Source organism: Nakaseomyces bracarensis (genome assembly GCF_045282275.1).
Source record: "Nakaseomyces bracarensis strain CBM3 chromosome Unknown Scaff7_0, whole genome shotgun sequence".
NCBI lineage: Eukaryota > Fungi > Ascomycota > Saccharomycetes > Saccharomycetales > Saccharomycetaceae > Nakaseomyces > Nakaseomyces bracarensis.
This window is the reverse complement of record NW_027263968.1, coordinates 97078-114384: the sequence shown is the minus strand read 5'-3', so window position 1 is coordinate 114384 and position 17307 is coordinate 97078. Positions and strand designations below refer to the sequence as shown.

The 17307-nt window shown below is 35.0% G+C and overlaps 7 protein-coding genes across 7 annotated transcripts; 3 read left to right on the top strand and 4 right to left on the bottom strand.

The window, feature by feature from the left end:
* Positions 1–4506: 4506 nt before the first annotated feature.
* On the top strand, positions 4507–5985 carry RNJ42_01530 (Zinc finger protein STP4; the record flags this gene model as incomplete). Its single annotated transcript, XM_071051695.1, has 1 exon — positions 4507–5985. One exon carries the CDS (start codon positions 4507–4509, stop codon positions 5983–5985), a length of 1479 nt encoding a protein of 492 aa, XP_070907085.1.
* Positions 5986–7245: 1260 nt separating this feature from the next.
* Positions 7246–7686, bottom strand: RNJ42_01529 (uncharacterized protein; the record flags this gene model as incomplete). Its single annotated transcript, XM_071051694.1, has 1 exon — positions 7246–7686. One exon carries the CDS (start codon positions 7684–7686, stop codon positions 7246–7248), a length of 441 nt encoding a protein of 146 aa, XP_070907084.1.
* Positions 7687–9186: 1500 nt separating this feature from the next.
* SSB2 (Hsp70 family ATPase SSB2) lies at positions 9187–11028 on the bottom strand (the record flags this gene model as incomplete). Its single annotated transcript, XM_071051693.1, has 1 exon — positions 9187–11028. One exon carries the CDS (start codon positions 11026–11028, stop codon positions 9187–9189), a length of 1842 nt encoding a protein of 613 aa, XP_070907083.1.
* Positions 11029–12150: 1122 nt separating this feature from the next.
* On the top strand, positions 12151–12414 carry MRX7 (Mrx7p; the record flags this gene model as incomplete). Its single annotated transcript, XM_071051692.1, has 1 exon — positions 12151–12414. The coding sequence occupies one exon, from the start codon at positions 12151–12153 to the stop codon at positions 12412–12414; it is 264 nt and encodes an 87-aa protein (XP_070907082.1).
* Positions 12415–12741: 327 nt separating this feature from the next.
* VID27 (Vid27p) lies at positions 12742–15135 on the bottom strand (the record flags this gene model as incomplete). The annotated part of the gene is made up of 1 exon (XM_071051691.1): positions 12742–15135. The coding sequence occupies one exon, from the start codon at positions 15133–15135 to the stop codon at positions 12742–12744; it is 2394 nt and encodes a 797-aa protein (XP_070907081.1).
* Positions 15136–15458: 323 nt separating this feature from the next.
* RRG9 (mitochondrial ribosome assembly protein RRG9) lies at positions 15459–16073 on the top strand (the record flags this gene model as incomplete). Its single annotated transcript, XM_071051690.1, has 1 exon — positions 15459–16073. The coding sequence occupies one exon, from the start codon at positions 15459–15461 to the stop codon at positions 16071–16073; it is 615 nt and encodes a 204-aa protein (XP_070907080.1).
* A 323-nt stretch (positions 16074–16396) lies between these two features.
* PEX17 (Pex17p) lies at positions 16397–17026 on the bottom strand (the record flags this gene model as incomplete). The annotated part of the gene is made up of 1 exon (XM_071051689.1): positions 16397–17026. One exon carries the CDS (start codon positions 17024–17026, stop codon positions 16397–16399), a length of 630 nt encoding a protein of 209 aa, XP_070907079.1.
* Between the last annotated feature and the right edge of the window lie 281 nt (positions 17027–17307).

Below are 17307 nucleotides of genomic sequence, written 5' to 3'. Positions count from 1 at the left end.
AAAAATATATATAGGAAATACGGAGCTTTCTGAAGGCAAATAGGGAAAAAAAGACCGATAAAAGAGACCATCATCATTAATAACTATTAGGGAGGCATAAACTAAAAAAAACAACAAAACATAATCAAGTAAAGAAAGAATGAATGTTTTAGTAAATTGTCTTTGAAAATCCTTACTTAACTTGATAGCTATGACAATTTCTTTGAGCCACAGTATCCTAAATCGGTCTATGTCCTATTTACGCCATCGTGGACATACCGCAATAGTTCATTTCCCGAAGATTCGGATGAGATCTGTTTATCTCTTACTTGTTCAAATCTTGATATTATTATTTTACTTTAACTTGAACCTTTAGATAGCGTTAGACCTTCACTCTTAAGTAATTTGATTGGTAACAAAAATAATGAGTCACTACATTATGTCATGTAATGTCAACTAAAAGATTCGAATATCAGTAGAAAGATTTAAAAAGAAAACATCACCACGGAATCGAATTTGAGGCAGGTCCGAGGTAATTATCATTCGAAATATGTCCTATTTCATTTGTTATTCCTATTAGACATGCTATATTATTTGTCTTAAACCCTCTTCCGCATTTATTTTTTCGACTCCTTTTCCTTTTCCATTTGCTTTATTTTTATTTTATTCTTATGTGTTATTTAGAAGATAATGAAAAAAAAAACGTGGGATGTAATAGAAAGTCCTGTAGCCTATTCACCAACCCCTTCTTCCAATATTCCCAATTAGGTTATTCATTCCCTATTTTCATTTTTATTTTTTTTTGATTCACAATTACCATAGTCCGACTCCTTGTCAAACCAACACCCCCACTTACCTGCGTTTCCCCTGCTTTTGTATTGGTTATTAATTCTTGTTGGTTTTTACTTTTATTTGAGGTCTTTTTGTTTTGTTTTTGTTTTCGAAGCAATGTTGTACAAACAGCGTAAATCTTAGTACAAAGAATTTTTGTATGTACTGATTATTTAATATCCCTATGTATTTTTAGTAGGTAAATCATAACAATATTTCTCCTTATGACTAGTTTGGTTGGTTTTCCAAATTATCAACTTCTGCATATTAAAGAATTAGAAGAACAAGAAGTACAGTAGAATAAAAAAACCGGAGCTTACAAATTATTTCCTTCTTTCCGGTTAGATGGATTTGAATGCGTTCTAGAACATTGTTTTTTTTTTATTTCTTCTATAGGTTTTATATCTAACAGCTATCATCATAGATGATAGAAGACAAAATGCCTGCGATTTACAAGAATTATTTATTATCAACATGTGAAAAATATTTATGATTTCCTTCCATTTTAAGTTGTGTAGGCCCAATTGTCAACATATCCTATTAAAATAAAACTATAACAAGTCAGAGAACAGAACTACACGGCTAATACGAAATAGGGCTCCTTGTTATCTAATATTTATTGCCCACTTTTTATTTTATCTACCGTTAATAATTGTATCCTTACCACTTTTATATCGCTCCACATATTTGATAATAATAACCTAGTTTTCTCTACATCAGAGTTATTTTTTTTTTTTTTTTTGGTACGGCCATGTTGCATCCGTATCTACATAGAACCATATCAGCCATGTTAGTACAAATTCACCTCTCTCCCCCCGCTGCCATTACAAAAAAAAGGATATTTTTTCCCATTGTTCGTAGGACTCATCTATAGATAGGGAAAGCAGTGAATAATCCTTCATTTACAATGTGACCAAGACAAAAAAGTGCCTCTTTATTCCCCATTGCATTTAACAAGTCAAAAAAGAAAATAGATAATCTTAAAAACTTTGCTTACAAAATCATTATTTTCCCTATTGGTCAATGATCACTTAAGACCTTTATCTGAATTTCAGTTTCTTTTTATTATTACTTTTTTTTTTAAGTTTTCCTTTTGTAACCTTTAATAAACATTCGTAGGGGTCACTGTAGCGGCATCACTTACTTCTTGAGCCCCTTCACGCCCCTTGCGTTGCCCCTCCATCCATCCCACGCTTTACATAGGACGAATGGAATCTTGAATGGCTACTAAAAATCGATGCAGATATAGACATGATTTGAAGCTCTTTCTAAGGATATGTGTAGTAGAAGTAGACTCAGATATCAAAGATAAAATCGGAACAAGAGCACCGGACGGGCTGTCGTTAGGTGAAAGCGCCGCAGTAGAAGGCCTTTCATCGTTAAACGAATTAACGAAAAAAAAGAATTTAGAAAAATAAAGGAGTTTTATCGTGCATGGTTAGCCCTTCTTGGGAGCAAAAAAAAAAAAACCCGCCCCTTTCAAAGAGTACACACACCACTACATTTTTCCGAGATCTCATTCACAGAACAGAACGCATGGGAGAGAAGTAAAATGTTAAATCCTCATATGATCCCGATCCTTGTTAACAAAATTACAAACGACCACGGTGTTTGTTGCCCTTGTGTCCGGGGAAAGAAAGTTTCGTACGGGAATTGTTGTATCTTTGTTACGGAGTGGCATTTGTCAAAAAAAATGCAGAATATTGACAGCACACGCACGGTGGTTGTGTAATCCCAACCACGATTCACAAAATTCCTCTTTTCCTTTTTCTGACATTTGCTTGCTCTCTATTTCTCTGGGGGCGTTAGTCTAGGTCACCGAGAAGATCATCGCGTACTAACCTTTGTTCTAGCCACTTTTTTACTTCATAATGTCTTTCCTTCCCTGCTTACAAATCCCACGTTACTATAAAGGGAAAACATTCCATGATTTCTTCTCTTTTCCTCCTTTCCCCCCCCTGCCCTTATTGTAACAAGGTCTCGTTACTTTTTCTCCTTTTTTTTATTTCAATTATCTCTACACTTCCATCTACCCATTCTCAGGGCCCCCCCGTAAAACACCGTTACCTAGAATTAAGTCAAAATAACTTTACTACCCTAAAAATCCTACTCTCTACGTCGGGTATAATTTTTTTTAATTTCTTTTTTTTTTTAAAAATAATATAGTGCTTTATTGGTATTCCGGCTCCTTCTGTAGATTATAGATCCGGTAACGGGTCACCCTCGCCAAGTTTGTTCTGAGAAAAAAAAAAGTGGCGGTGTTGTATCCCTTTGTCCACAAGTTTTTTTGTTATAGATGATTTTCTTTGCCCTATTAATATTAAAAAGGCCCTGTTCCGATCCATTATTACCATTCCACCCCACGCCATTTTTTTTTATTTAGTGCTTTGCAAAAGTACACACGAAACAATCTCCGGCTTTTTTCTTCTTCTTTTTTTTTTGTACCTTCGTGGATCTCTAAGCCGAAAAAATGTTTTATACACTGAAAAGTACATAGCATCACTACTTCTCTCTAACTCTCTATCTCTCTCTCTCTCTCTCCGCAGCCTTTTTTTTTCATTTTGATATACTAAATTAACAAGGAAGATATGGAAGAACCCTCTGAAACTCATGCACCGAAGGACTTAAAATAGAAGACAACTTGCATGACACCGCTATTTTTTTTTTTTTTGTTGTAGTGTTTCTCATAGTTCTCCTGTAACTACCCTCTACTCCTTCCTCTTACATTTGTTCCTTTCTAAAAGCTTGTTTACGTTCGCACAATGACAAATGGGGACAAAAACGAAATACCATCAAGTCTGGTGGTGATGTGGACAAATCGTACCATTTGAAAAGAAAGGAATAATAAATATAGAGAGAAGAGATAGAGAAAGAGAGAGAACCTTTTTTCTTCTTTATTGCTAAATAGACAAACAGAATAACCAGTAATTGAGAATTTCCATTTTCATTAACACCTAGCAGAAAATCCCTCTTATAATACTTTGTGATCGCATATAGGAACCTTTTTTTAGTTGCAACTGTCGATAATGAAAAAAGAATTAAAAAAGAAAAACTTAGCAGAAAAAGAAATTCAAAAAAATAGCAGAAGTAGTTATATCTAAGGTCGAACCAACCACATAATAAATCATATATATAAAAAAACAAGAAACTGATATATATTTATATATATAAAGGTTTTCCTTTTTTCTCTCTTTGCTTTAAACTGATGATTCATACCAAAAGAAAAAAATAAGAAAGTATTCTTGAAAGAAACAAAAACAAAAAGCAATCTTTAATTGGAAAAAAAAAAATACTTATATATAAGTAGATGCCATTAAGATAAAAAAGAATACACAATCGACACAATCAATAAAAAAAAAATAAAAATTAATACTAGTTATATTTATTTTGAACACAGTTATCCAATAAAACAAATCATACAATTACAAATCATCACTAATAAAATTATTAGTATATCTTTTAATTCTGTTGAATTGAATTAATCTTTAGAAAATAAAAAAAAAAGAATTAATTTTATTACAACAACTAATACCAAAGTATCTTTTTCTATTTTTTATTTCATTTTTTTGTTCTTATATATTATAAATATAAAAGACAAGAAAAGAACATCTGCTATATTATAATAATATAAGGGAAGATAAAAAAAAAAAAAGATATAAAAATAATACAGAAAAAAAAGAATATTATATATATATAATGACTGTTACTGCCCTTTTACCATCTTTCAATATTTTAAACAACAATACAAAAAGGGCTGACGATCTAATGAGCTCAAACGAAAATAACAAGCTGTATGTCTCGACTCCAAAAACGAGTTCCGTGCCAAACAATAATACTTACACGACAAATATAATATCATCTCCTCAAAATTATAGTAGCGGGAAGGTAGTGAAAACTGAGTTTACTAACAATATAGGACCACTATCTAAGAAAATACAACTACCACCAATATCGTCCTTCGATAAACTAATAACAGCAATTAAAAATGAAAATACCGAACAAACAGCACCAAAAATAAAACTTGAGAATCAGGATTATAATTTTTATGATACCTTACATAGGAGAAGATCCAGAACTGGATCTGTACCGATATCAGGAAGACAATCTCTTTCAATCCCAATACTATCAAGCAATACCAATATAAACAATAAATGCCCAGCTGACAGACAAGCGCTGGTACCGACACCAGATGCTGCAGTAACTTCTGCACCAAACTCATACTTCCCAGCTCTAAAATCACAAAGCTCTTCACCTTCTATGTCAACTGCAATGGCATCCCCAGTAACTCTAGCAACCAATTCTGCCCCTTATTTACTACCTTCTGCCTCTTCTAATAGCAGTATGGGGACTGTGGGTTCAGCTCTATTTCAATCACCACAATATTACGTTCAATCATGTGCCTCTACATCTGTATCCACACCTAGATCAGAACTAGACATAGGCAAAAACTTCCAAATTGGAAACGACAGTTTATTACAATCACAATATCAAGTTCCTAAGCTTGCATCCCTACCAAGTCAATCACCGACAGGTTTATCTAGAAGATCATCCAATGGATCACAAGGCGACTATAATAACAAAAACAGGAAAAAGAGAGAATGTCCTATCTGTCACAAATTTTTTGCGAACTTATCAACACATAAATCAACTCACTTGACTTCTCAGGATAGACCACATAAATGTGTCATCTGTCAAAGAGGATTTGCAAGAAACAATGACCTTATAAGACACAAGAAGCGCCATTGGAAAGATAATCTAGATGTATTGGCTAATCCGGAACTATCTGGAAATGTCGAATTACAACAGGATTCTATTGCGAAGCAAAGAGAGCTCAAGAAAAATCAGCTAAAATCCCTACACCAAATAAAGGGTGCATTCCAATGTCCATACAATACCAATTTGATAGAGGTTGATCTGGAATTATATAAATACAAAGCACAGAGCGGTGTGTTAAATTTCAAGCCAATCGATTGTCATCAGACTGGTGTATTTTCTAGATGTGATACCTACAAAAATCACTTGAAAGCACTTCATTTTGAGTACCCACCAAGAACCAAAAGGGAACAAAGAGGAATAGTTCCCGGAAGATGCAGACACTGTGGTGAAAAATTTCCAAATGTCGATGTTTGGCTTAATCAACATGTTGGTAAGACTTGTGGTTTCCCCTACCACTAGGTAATGAATGTTGTACGATGTTTATATTACTAACAAGCGTACTAAACAAAAGAATTTTATGTCAGAATAAAACAGAACATATATTATAAACCAGAGCCGGGAAATACAATACCTCTTTGCTAATACCTTAAGGTAAACTGCTTTAATATTAAGGTAACATTAATAATAAAAAAGAAAATTCTTAAACTCTTAATAGCGGTAAATCTGTTAAGCAGCTGCTTTACTTAAACATAATATTATGGACAGCCATACCACAAAATTTTACCATTTGACTCCAAGCGATATCAACAAATATCATTTGTAATACTCTTTGGGCCTTATATTTTTTTTTTTTTAAACTTCATTTTATTTTTTTCCATCTTTTTTGTTTAATACTTTATTTTTTCTCTGTATTTTAAGCACGGAGATATGTTTTTCTAGAATCTGAAAATACCAACAGTTTTTATTATACCCAAAGTTTTAATCTGAAAAGTTATCCTCTATGTTCTTTAATCCATCTTTCTTTACTTGTTCCTTCCATTTCTAACTCGTTCAACACCTCTTTGGTCCAATAGATTAATCAAATACAAACTTATGTTTCTATTAATGACATTTTCATTTTCTATTCGTTTTTTTTTTTCTTTTTTTTTTTGTTATTTATTTATTGTTCTTAATTTGGCCCTCCTTGCTATTTCTTTTATTCTGTTATATTTAACAAAATTTTAATATTAATTTTTTCAATAATGTTTTTCCTCATTACATGAAATTGCCCATTCACAATTTCAATGCAAGAATTGAATGTTAATGCTCATATATTAATTTGATTTGATAACCTTAATACAATTTTGACTATATTTAATTTTAATTATTTATATATTCCAATGCATTCTAATTTAATTTAGTACCGACTTAGTCGATCTAGACAATAAAAAAAAAGAAAGAAATTATTTTAGGCATCCGCTCATTCAAAAATTTAATTTCTCACGAAAATCCGATTTATTTTTTCAAAGTTAAAGACCGTTTAACAAAACCCGTAGAAACGCTCATGGTAGTGATAGATATTTGCATAATGGCAGTTGACATAATGGCATAACGGCATTGTTGCATACTGGCTGATTCTATAGTTGTGAATCACGAGATACACTATCTCATACTTGACTTTGCTGAATATTTAGTATCATTTCTTTATTATATTTTATTTCAAAAGCTGAATATTTAGTATAAAATTAGGTAGGGTTCATAATATATATATTTTAGCCGAGATTTTCTGTAAAAAAAAAATCACCATCCTTGACGACCTTGGTTTGGACCTGGGTATCCTTGTGGTGGACGGCCATATGTTTGTTCATCGTATCTTTGGTCATAGGAATCACTATGGGCTGGGCCACCACGTCTTTCGTACTGGTAGTCGTTATTTTTTCTATCATCTCTGTAATATTGATCTTGTGGTGCGTATCCCATATTGTTCATAGGAGGAGGTGGGTTGTTGTAGGCTGGACCGTCATCACGGTACTCGTGACCATGGTGCTTATGAGTACCTTCAGCTAATTTTTCACCTAGTAGAGCTCCACCAAGTGCACCCAATGCACCACCCATACCTTTATGATCCTTAGATAAATGTGATCCAGCATACGCACCAGCTAGACCACCTGCAATGGCTCCCAGAGCGTCTCTACCTCCGTGGTGCTTGTGATGGTGTTCTTCTCCTCTTTCACCAGACATCTTCTATATATATTTCGTTTCGTTAAAATTATCTATGATAGTTCTATATATCTATGTACATCAAAAGAAACAATAAAAAAAATAAAATTAAAAGCCAGGAATTATCAAATCAAAGTTTCTTAAAAGCAATGATAGGAATTAATATTCTTTTTATACTAACCTGATCAGCTGTACTCATGAACCATCCAATGCCTCCCCCCAATATCTACTGTTTTGTTTTAATTTCTTTTTTTATTTATTTATAATGGGTTCTTCTATACCATTTAGTGATATTTATAGAAGAGATTGCCCATCAAGGCTTGAGTACCGTGAGTAAGGCAGAATTCCGATTTCTTTTTTTTTTTTATCTTGATGTTTTACTCATAGTTAGTTTCGAGTTATTATGTATCAAGGTGTAGCTGTCCCCTCCTCAACCTGCCTCCCCCCCTATTCTACTCTACCTAAAAGCTGGAATTGATAGTACAAGAGACAGTGTAAGAATTAAACTCTCAATTCGTTCCACCTCCATCTGAGTGTATTATAACGTCTATCCTCTCATTTCAATATTGCTTTTCTACTCCCCCCATCCCTTGCGATTTGCCTTTGTACTCCTCCGTCTACTAGTATCAGTAACTTCGCCCTGTGCTGCTGCTTCTCAGCCGAACACTGTGCCCTTGTCTGAGCCTACGACTGTGTCTTCTCTTTGTGGAAGCCCCCCAGGGAAGCTCCCTCAGGGGAGCTGCCCCAGCCTAAAGCGGATCGGCATCACAAGGAGCGAGCCAAAAAAACCTACAGGAAAAACATTAGTAGGAGCCATCCTCGAAGGAAGACTGCCTAGGTTTGTCTGGGGATGAAGATAATAAGCAACACGATTCATAAATGGCTCACCGGAACTGGCAATTTGAAAATTTGAACGTGAATATCGAATATTGGTACTGCCACTCTACTAACTGGGGTGTCGAGACATAATGAAACAGTAGTTTGGTAAAACAATTTAACATCTCATAACTTGAAATTGTGTGAACATTCTTCTGCATTGATTTATTACTGATGGATAGATATGAGATTATGTACCTTACGTAAACAAATGTGATGTTCTTTATAGTAATATAACACAGGATACACTAAACAATAATTACGTGAAGAGTAAATTAAGATAAAGGAATAAAATTATTAATGCCATGATGTATATAAAAAAGTATATTGCAAAAAAATATAAAATTAAATGCCAATATCCCCTTCTTACTAAGTCTTTGTTTCTTTGGGTAAAATGTTGTACAAGATTAAAAAAGGATCATAGAAAATGGAACTGAAATATTAAAAAAAAAAAAAAAAATGGATATTAAGCTAACAAAACAAAAAGAATCTTTAAAAATCTTAAGAGATAAGATATACTTTGAGATTGAGAGGAAAGTTTTCCTCTATTAAAAAATGTGGATATCATAAAAAACTTTCCCTTCTCTCAAGTTTTCTTTTCATTCATTATTTTTTTTCTTTATTTCTTTTTCAGGAATTTTCTTTTTAACGGGAAGACATAGCCTTGGTAACGACTCTCTTCAAACCAACTTCAGCCTTTCTGTAGTCTTCAGTGGCACCGTCTTCGATTTGCAAAGCAGCCAAAGCATCAGCCAAAGCAGCCTCGATCTTAGTCTTGGAACCTCTCTTCAACTTAGAAGACAAGACTGGGTCAGTAACAGTTTGTTCGATGGAAGCAACGTAGGATTCCAATCTTTGCTTAGCTTCGTGTCTCTTGGCGAAAGCTTCGTCAGCAGCCTTGAATTCTTCAGCTTGGTTAACCATCTTTTCGATGTCTTCAGAAGACAATCTACCGACAGCGTTAGAGATGGTAATGTTAGCAGACTTACCAGTGGACTTTTCGACAGCAGTAACCTTCAAGATACCGTTAGCATCAACTTCGAAGATAGCTTCCAAGACTGGTTCACCAGCTTGCATTGGTGGGATGTTCTTCAAGTCGAATTCACCCAACAAAGTGTTTTCCTTACAGTTAACACGTTCACCTTGGTAGACTGGGAATTGAACGGTGGTTTGGTTGTCACCGACAGTGGTGAAAGTTCTTCTCTTGATGGTTGGGACAGTGGTGTTTCTTGGAACGACAACACCGAAGATGTCACCTTGCATACCGACACCCAAAGATAATGGGGCGACATCCAACAACAACAAGTCCTTGGTTTCGTCAGAGGTAGATTGACCGGTCAAGATAGCACCTTGAACAGCAGCACCGTAAGCAACAGCTTCATCTGGGTTAATAGACTTTTCCAATTGCTTACCGTCAAAGTAGTCAGACAACAACTTTTGGACCTTTGGAATTCTGGTGGAACCACCAACCAAGACAACTTCGTCAATTTGAGACTTGGAGATCTTAGCATCCTTCAAGACTTGTTCAACTGGTTCCAAAGTGGACTTGAACAAAGCAGCGTTCAAGTCTTCGAATCTAGCTCTGGTCAAGGAGGATTCAAAGTCTTCACCTTCGAACAAGGAGTCGACTTCGACGGTAGTTTGAGTGACAGAAGACAAAGTTCTCTTAGCTCTTTCAGCAGCAGTTCTCAATCTTCTCAAAGCTCTGGCGTCGTTGGAGATGTCCAAACCAGTCTTCTTCTTGAATTCACCCTTGAAGTGTTCCAACAAGTTGGTGTCGAAATCTTGACCACCCAAGTGAGTGTTACCGGAGGTAGACTTAACAGTGTAGACACCACCAGCAATGTGTAGCAAGGAAACATCGAAAGTACCACCACCCAAATCGAAAATCAAGACGTGTCTTTCCTTGTCAGACTTACCAGCACCTAGACCGTAAGCGATGGCAGCAGCAGTAGGTTCGTTGATGATACGTAGAACGTTCAAACCAGAAATGGCACCGGCATCCTTGGTAGCTTGTCTTTGAGCATCGTTAAAGTAAGCTGGGACAGTAATAACAGCCTTTTCGACCTTCTTACCGATCTTAGCTTCGGCAATTTCCTTCATCTTGGTCAAGACCATGGAGGAAATTTCTTGTGGGGAGAATTGCTTGGTTTCACCCAAGTATTCAACCTCGATGACTGGAGCACCTTCGACATCGATGATCTTGAATGGCCAGGTCTTCATGTCGTTTTGGACAGACTCTTCGTCGAAACGACGACCAATCAATCTCTTAGCGTCGAAGACAGTGTTCTTTGGGTTCAAAGCAGCTTGGTTCTTAGCAGCATCACCAATCAATCTCTCTTCTGGAGTGAAAGCAACGAAAGATGGGGTAACTCTGTTACCTTGCTCGTTAGCAATAATTTCAACAGAGGACTCATATGTAGCAACACATGAGTAAGTAGTACCCAAATCGATACCAATAGCACCTTGGAAAACACCGTCAGCCATTTTTTTTATTTATATGATTTAGTTTATGTGTCTTTAAAAAACCCAAAAAAAAAGGAAAACAATTGATAAAAACAAGTAGAAATTTAAGTAAACGTCAATTTTATTCTTCCGTAAAAGAGCTCATTCTTTTTATAACAGTTGATGAATTCGAGAAAATTTTTTTTTATTTGAATGAAAAAAAATTTTTCACTACTTGGGCCATCGCTCATTGCTTTTTTTTTTTTGTTCGAGTGCTTGCGTAAAAGAGTGAAAAAAATTTTTCCACCCATCGCCTTATTTCCACAGAAGGTGCCGTAGCAATCTCAATTTCTTTCTTTTTATTGTAATCGACCTCTTCACTAAACCATATTAAATCCAATATCTTCAATTGGTATTATTGCTTTTTTTTTTTCTTCATTATTACTCTTGGGTATTTATTGATTGTTTAGTTATCATTGTCAGTTCTTTTTGTGCTAACCTTTGTACGTCATTTCATCTATTATATAGTGCCCAAGAGGTAATCTTATTTCTTAGTGCTGGTAATCTTTCGCAGGGAATATATCACCAATTCAAAATAATTAAAAAGGGTCTGCTATTTTATTGTATCTTAAAGGTTTCCAACCTATCTCTCCACAATTCCGTTCTCCCCTTACAATAGCCACCCAAAGGCCTTTTTCTTTATCTTATATGATTAACTCACGTGTTCCATCATAATATACTACTTTTTCAGACAAACCAGGTTTCTTAATGACATATAGTAATTTGGAGGTAAACAGGTATAATGCGTTCTTGTAGAATATATCCCAAAAATAAGAACAGCGGCTAAAGACACAGTCATTTCTTCTTCTTCCTATCTTTCTCTACCACCTCAACTCATATCTTTCATTAACTGTTTTGCTTTATAATTCATATTAACCACCAATTGTCCCTTGATCATCTGAAAAAAAGTTAAAAAAAAAAGATCTAAAGCTTTATTCTTATTAGCATCACTATTCTCGCTCCTTTTAAGGATTAAACGGGTTTCCCTTTAGTACAAAGCTCTTTAGAAAAAGCGAAATAAGAAGCCCTCATCTTGTAAGCTGATTAATACGCTAAACTGGAATCATTCTCCCGCTTCCTGATACCCACAAGCAATAATAAGATATGAGGAGACCACCTAGAAGCCTGGAAGAGTGGCTTTACTATAAGTTACTGGACAGTGCTTCCTTTAATAGATTTGTACGGAGAGTGTATAATAGAATTAACGGGATTTCAGAATCTCCTGCTCTACACCACCATACTAACCCTTCAGAATATCTATTTAAGCCTACTAGGATGCATAAATTCAAAGCCTACAGGCTCTTGTTCTGGGATGAAATCAGGGGAAGTTTTGGTCTGCCGAAGAAATCCACTAAATACTTTAAATGATAATTCAATCACACAGATCATCATACAATTTTAACACATAAAGACGAACTAATGAAAACGATTAAATATTCATCACAACTTATGTATTACTTAGTTATTAATTAAAAGTTTTTTTTCATTTATGTTTATTGAGATTTTAACTTATTATACTAATACAACTTATATATTTATTCAGACAGGACTATACATAACATTAGAAGCGGACAAAACAATACAACGATTTGTCCTTAGAGATTAATATAAACAATAAAAAACAACAAATAGAAAATAGACTTGTTCTGCATTGACAATTGGCAAAACCCATTTTATTTGTATTCTTTGTTGGGTTCAGCTTTCCGATTTTCTTAAGAATATGGACTTAGTTGGTTTCTTGAAGTTCTTTATCTTAGATAATGAGACATCGTCCTTCAATGCCACAATAACATTATCCTTATTTCCAAACTCAAAATTATTCTCAATAATGGGCGATTCGTACCAGTCCAGTGTATATGGTTTTTTGTCACCTCTAATGACTTTTGGCAAGGACCAGGAAATTGCAAAAGGCCCATTAGAAGTGACAATAGTATCCTCTTTTTGTCCAATACCAGTATTAAAGAAGGCCCTCGAGAAGCACAATGGTTTCTTTGTTTGATTTAAAATATGTGTAGCATGTTCAGGACTGATCTTTAGAATATAGGTCTTTACATTATCACCAGATGGCATTGATTTTAAGAAGCCAATTTCACCGGTGTTTTTCCCAGATTTTATTTGTAGGTCCATTAATAACAAGGAAGCGTCACAAGTAGCTAGCAACCATTTACCATCAGCGGATGTGCATAAATGCTTTATTGGTTGACCCAAAGAAGGAATTAAAGTCTTAGCACGAATTCCAAGGCGGTCATACAGCCTAATTTCACCCCTCTTCGACCCAATAGCTATGTAACCATGTTGAGTTGTAGAAATACTACTGAAATTATACTTGGTAGCATATTCTTTACTTTCATCTTGAACGATTTTATTTGAACCGTGAACTCTAGGATCGATCTTGAACACACCATTATTGGATAAACATAACATAGTTTGTTCAGAGGTTAGTTGATCGAACTTTTTTGTTGGACCATATTGCACTACTGTTTTATCACCAACTTGCCACTCATCAACAACCTTTCCTTTCTCAATATCCATTTTGTACAATGTATTTTTATTTTTGCTATCGGAAAATACCATAGCATGGTCTTCCATATACATCATCGGATCTTGTGGATCTATTTCTTTTTTATTTGACCTAACAACATCTTTAATTGCGGCAACAAACTCTAAGTCATCATCATCGTCTACCTTGAAAACGCCAATATTGTTATCTCTTACCACATATGACCTATTACCACGGAAAGCAACAGTTAGTGAACTATTACCCTTAGAAGAGCCCCTTGAACCACCTGAACCAGGTTCTTCAAATGCCTCTGAACTTATTACTCTTTTAGAATATTCATCATCATCACTTTCAGAACCACTTTCTTCTTCATCTAACCTCAGAATATTATCTAAATCTCTTTCCAGATCTGCAGTGATGGTTTCTTCAATATATCTTTGTTCCGTTTCTGGTATATCCCCCCAATCCTTTTTATTTAGAGTCATCCAAACACACTTAGACCAAACGCTCTCAAAGTCAGTAAAATCCTTTACATCCTTAAATATTAGTCTGTAAGAAAGTGTTATCCTGCTCACGGTGTAATTAAAGGTGAACGATGAATTACTACCGGCAAATGATGGGTTAGTACTTGGAGACACATCTACACCAAATTTAATTTCCTGGCCTTCGATGGCTAGCCAATATTCATAAGTTTTTTTTTCAATCAGAGCAACAGTTGCAACTTTCTCCTGTAATAGGAACTTCTCCTGAAATGGATCATAAACAGACAGTTCGGCCTTCTTAAGACATAAGACTTCGCCATCCGGAGCTTTATGAAGACGTTTTTGGTCTTTGTCATGAGATGATTTCACCTTCTTATCAACTGAAGAGTTACTCTTCTTTTTCGATTTACTTTTAGACCTTAATACAGGTGTAACTTCTTGCGCATCAACAAACTCATCATGATCAGAATCGATTGTTACTATTTCTTTCTCTGGCCCAACTTCCGTTAGCGAAACACCCAGGTCATCAGGAATGGGCGAATCACTCTCATTAACAAACAGTTCTTTGTTGTCACTTGGCTGATATTTGTACAACTCATCACGTGGAACATCTGCTGCAGATTTCCGGTTCTTATGCTCGTACATACAACGATACACGGTGAGCAGAAAGTCTTCTATCTCATTAAGAGTCAACAACGGAGTAATTACAAACTGTACTTTCTCAACTTCGACATCACCTAACGTGTTACACCATACAAACGCAGCGTCACCACGCTTATTCCACTCTTTACTAAACTGTAAGCTCTCATCCAAAACAAATGTCCACTCTTCCTCTCGACGGTTACTAGTAACTGACAAAACACTGGAGTCATCCGTATAATCACTCGAGTTATCATCAACATTCTCGTTTAGATCTACTATTTTACTAACCACCAACTCAAAATTATACTCTCCATTCTTACGTATCCGCAACATAGCATCATTATAGATACATTCAAGCGAGGACTTAGGTGACTTGCTCGACCTCAGCAAATTGAACTCTCCAGAGGGTATCATAACAACTTCCTGCTTCTCTCCTATCTGCATAAACTTCTTAATAATATTCATGTCCCCGTGTTATTATATTTATATTGATCGGCTGAGATAGAAAACCAAGACTTATGTCTCTCTTAATATATTTCGATATCTTAATTTAATAAGGGTTTCCTTTAATTTTTCACCACCCCTTGTAGAAATGCAAAAAATCGAAAAATTTTGAAAATCTGATTAAAAACAAAGCTTTAGTATTGTAGAAATTATGTCGAAGGAGAAAACTGTATAGTAGCTTATCGTAAGTACCTGGATCAGCATCATATTATAGAGATATCCAGCATAGTTGTATACACAACGTTGCCCTTTTCCTTTATTTTACTTTCAAAAAAGAAACTGGGATGCTTGGTATTTTAAGAGTGGTGGCATCGCCTCATCGATGGTACTCACAACCACCGAAGCGTGTGAAATCGTTTAAGGAGGCTATTAAGGTTATTGAAAGAGGGAAGAGCCCCGTGAACGCTACCGATGCCCCAGAATGGAAGAAGCAGATCATTGGAGTGAAGAAAGCCATTGGAAATCAGCGATGGAGCCCATCGAAACGGCTTTCAAGGGAGGAAATAGAGAGTCTGCGGCTGTTGAAGAGGACATTCCCTAAAATCAGTACTCGAGAACTTAGTGAGAAGTTTAAAGTGTCTCCAGAAGCTATACGAAGGATACTCAAGTCGAATTGGGAGCCCACTGATGACGAGTGGGATAATATGCAGAAGAGGTGGAAAAATAGAGGTGAACGTATAAATATGATGTATGCAGAGGGAGACCAAAAATACCGAATCGATGCTCCTTTTCAAGGAAAGAAGATTATCCTGAAAAATGCTGCTAATCCAAACGCTTTCACAGTCAAGAACCATAATAAGGCACAACGGAAACCGAAGGAGAATGATTCGAAAGTACAAAAGCTAAAGGAAAGGAAGCTGAATATCTTAGAGGAATCGCTTCTGAAACACCAGTATTAAAGTCCTTTCTCTGAAATTCGAGTCAGAGAATAATGTTTGTTATTACCTTTGATAGATGTTTTCCTCCCATAATTTTAATATTCCAGACAAAAACAAACCAAAATAAATTTTAATGACCACCATTTCTGTTAATATACTTTATAGAAACTATTCATTGCATTCTGTATATAGATTTATTGCATAATTAAATATACCATTTTACATTTATCAACGGTATTTTCTAACATTTAAATATTTATTGCCGTTGATTACAGTACATCTTTAGCAAAATTCATTTTGAATTTTTCATTTTTTTTAATGAATATATTAGATTTACTATTTCTTCAATTATAGGGTATTAAACCATTGACATACCAACCTTTCATTTCGCGAATTGAGTCAATAGATTCTTTTGTCATTAGATGGATTTTCTCCGTATTATCTGATAGTTCTAGCTGATCAATCACTAACTTAGCTTGAAAAGTTAAATTCTCTATGTTTGTACTTGGCCTAGCACAGTTAGTGTTGAATCGGTCCACAGTTTCTTTTACACTGGCCAGTTTACTACCAATGCTTTGCCAGGTAGATGCTGTTGAGTACTCCTCCTCCATATTATCATGGTAATAATAATCATCTGATGGTACATGATCCGTTTGGACACTTCTTTCAATATATTTACTATCTCCAGTAGCAAGCTGTATAACTGAACTATCCGTGGATTTAAGTCTTTTCAACAGCTTAGACATTAGTCTCCGTACCCCAAGAAGAGTTTGAGCGGACAACTCTAATCTCTGAAAAACCTGTACTTCAAGTAAAGGTTGCACAACTGTGCTAGCAATCAAATAAAATATTGTGAATATAAGCCCAGTGTTATAAAAGATCGTTCTTATGGTACGTATAGTCCTATTTCTTCCATTGTAGTTCCTAATCAACGCCTGATCTGGCCACTTTATATCACCAGCTATGTGAGACATCCCACCTTCTATATATAATTAATAGAGAATCGAAACGAAACAATCTTTGATATGTTCTGCTCCAGTTAATTTTGCATTGATAGTATTATCAGATACTGCTCTTTTTATTTTATGACTATATATAATATTTGTTAGCAATTCGGAGATGCTCGGCTTAACTCCTAAGTGGATGAAAAACAGTCAGCAATGTTCAAAAGAACATTTAATTATTATTTTTTGTTCAAGTTTTGTTATATGCAGATTACCGATTTTAAAATTCTATATAAAAGCCAGGTATGTAA